This window comes from Musca vetustissima, unplaced genomic scaffold (genome assembly GCF_032173495.1).
Source record: "Musca vetustissima isolate MV318-11 ecotype Yass unplaced genomic scaffold, APGP_CSIRO_Mvet_v1 utg297425, whole genome shotgun sequence".
Taxonomy (NCBI): Eukaryota; Metazoa; Arthropoda; class Insecta; order Diptera; family Muscidae; genus Musca; species Musca vetustissima.
In genome coordinates this window covers 1-2,432 of record NW_026875969.1, presented here as the reverse complement: position 1 = coordinate 2,432, position 2,432 = coordinate 1, and the positions used below count along the sequence as shown (strand labels likewise).

Here is a 2,432-nt window from a genome sequence, read left to right as displayed (position 1 = left end):
GTAGCTTTGATGTAGTAATTCGCCGATGCGACTACCTAATATATGTACCTTGGGTCAAACAATTAATTAAAAAGAGAGAACAACGTCCGTCTGAATATGACATTACTTTAAATAGTGTTCGTTATTTCTCAGCATTGAATTTTAAAACTTTGGAATGGTGTTGTTTATTCGGTGTATACTTAAAAATAATCGAGTACAAATGTTATTCTAAACACATATGTATATGTTGTACTGAACATACATTTTATGCGTATATAATTCTATTATACATAATTATATATGTAGAGTAGTAGTAAACATATAAATTTGGTACATACAGAAGGCAACATTGGAATGACTTTGTCTTTTATACGTACATACATACTTCTTTTACAAAATAAATTAAATTAAAAAAAAAACCAACAATATTACAAAATTACATACAAACTCAGAAAATACATAAACATAAGCATATATAGACTCTATAATAGATACAAATAAATAGTAAATATGTATGATTAAAAATACTTTTGTTTTCATTCATTAGCACTTTTATGGAACCGAAAAGATTTCTTTGAGAAAATCCCATATATCGATTGTTACTGTCTTGTGAAGGACCTGGGAGAAGGAGTTTTGTATAGTTATCTTAAAAAATAATAGCACACTATGTGCTTAACAATAAGAAGCAGACAAATAATAAGAGATAACCTTAAATATATAGTTAATGGAATAAGGTGATTATAGTGCATGGAATGTGCTCTGTGGAATGTGCTTTGTGTGGAGATTGACTTATTTGGTTATTAAAGCATTTGATGGAGTCTTTCAGAGTTTGAGCAATTGCTTATTGGAGTTCTTATTATCTGGAATGACGTTTATGTTCTGACCGTAAGATGGGTTTTTCTTCTGGTGCAACACACTCGCGTTCACGTACACTGGAGCGGGCCGTGTTGTGATGGTTGGACTTGATGTTGTTGCTGCCTGCAGCGGCACCACAGTCGTAACCAATGGCTCCGTATGGGGAACAGGTGTCGCCACCTTCAGTGCTTGTGCTGCCTGTGTCTCCGCCGCCTCCTCCTCCTCGTCCTCTTCCTCCTCCTCCAAAATGATATCGCCGCCCACTAGGGCTATGCGATTGATCTCTTTGATCGGCCGTAGTGGTGCCGTATTGCTGTCATTGCGTTGTATGCCGCTGCTGTTGTTGTTGTTTTGGATGTCTGCAATCGGATGAAGGCTCACTGGAGCCATGGACTGTGGCGTCTCGTTTTTCACTGTCGCCCTGTTCACGCTCTCGATAGATGTTGGCACTGACACCGATGTTGGCACCGTCATTGTTGAGTCCATCATATTTGCTGTATTGTCGCTCGCCACCGAGCTTCTTTGGGATGGTGTCAATTCCATAGCTGGCACTTGGGCGGAGCTGCTGCAACTGGTATTTGGCGGGTCCGCTGCCGACATTTGCGAGACAATAGTGCGACTGTGGTTGTGGCTCAACCCGGTATCTTTCCATTTCTCTAAAACAAATGAGAGTGACTTAGATGTTTGCTCCATTACCATGGCAATAGTTTCACATACCTGCAGCACTGCTGCCACCACCGCCATTTGCACCAGCGCCATGTTTGCCGAAGGGCAATAGGCGTGACGGTTCGCACATGATCACAGTTTTGTACGCCTTACGATACTGCTTGTTCATGATCACGTAGATAATTGGATTAATGCAGGCCGACAGGTACAGCATAATATAACTGAGTATGTGTAAATTGGGGTGCTCAACATCCTGATCGGCCACCTTAGCAATTGTTATGGGCAAATAACAAACAACAAAACTCAAAAATATGGCCAACACCATCTTTGTGATGCGCCATTCATTGCGTTTGGCGCGCACCTCTCTCTGGTCCTTGATCCGGGTGGTTGGTTGTTTTTGTACAGATTCTTGTTTTACGTCTGTCGAAAAGACAGGGTATAACAAAAGCGGTGATAAACAGCGCCGTTTTACTACTGTGTCCATGGTCGTCTTCTCGAATCGAACAAGTTCCCAATTTGGGATCATAACCAAATGTACCCCAGGCTCCAACTAAAGTGGGCAACTGCATGCCGTACGAGAATACCCAACAGAAAACGATCATGGCAGCAATCCAGTGACGTTTATAGATTTTTCCATATGAGTTGTGATGGGCAATCATAACATATCTGGAAAAAAGGGGGGGGGTGGAGAATAATATTGGGTTATATGTTATATGTACATACATATATGAATATTTTGTGGCAATAACAATTTGAAACAAATTATTGTTGAATATGTGGTGAATAGATAATTTTTAATCTCAAAACTTATTGAGTAGATGCATATTATTCTGATAAACACAATTCTAAAATTGATCATTAAGAATTGAAAAATAAAATGCTAGTAGGGACTTTTAAAAAAGTTAAAATATTTCTATGAATAGCTGTGCCTG

At 39.4% G+C, this 2,432-nt stretch overlaps 1 protein-coding gene across 1 annotated transcript; it reads right to left on the bottom strand.

Annotated features, from left to right (window-relative positions):
- Positions 1-801: 801 nt before the first annotated feature.
- LOC133338518 (G-protein coupled receptor moody-like) lies at positions 802-2,166 on the bottom strand (the record flags this gene model as incomplete). The annotated part of the gene is made up of 3 exons (XM_061546687.1): positions 802-1,490; positions 1,552-1,929; positions 1,973-2,166. Coding segments are annotated over 3 exons (1,261 nt in total), but the record flags the coding sequence as incomplete, so codon positions are not given.
- Positions 2,167-2,432: the final 266 nt, after the last annotated feature.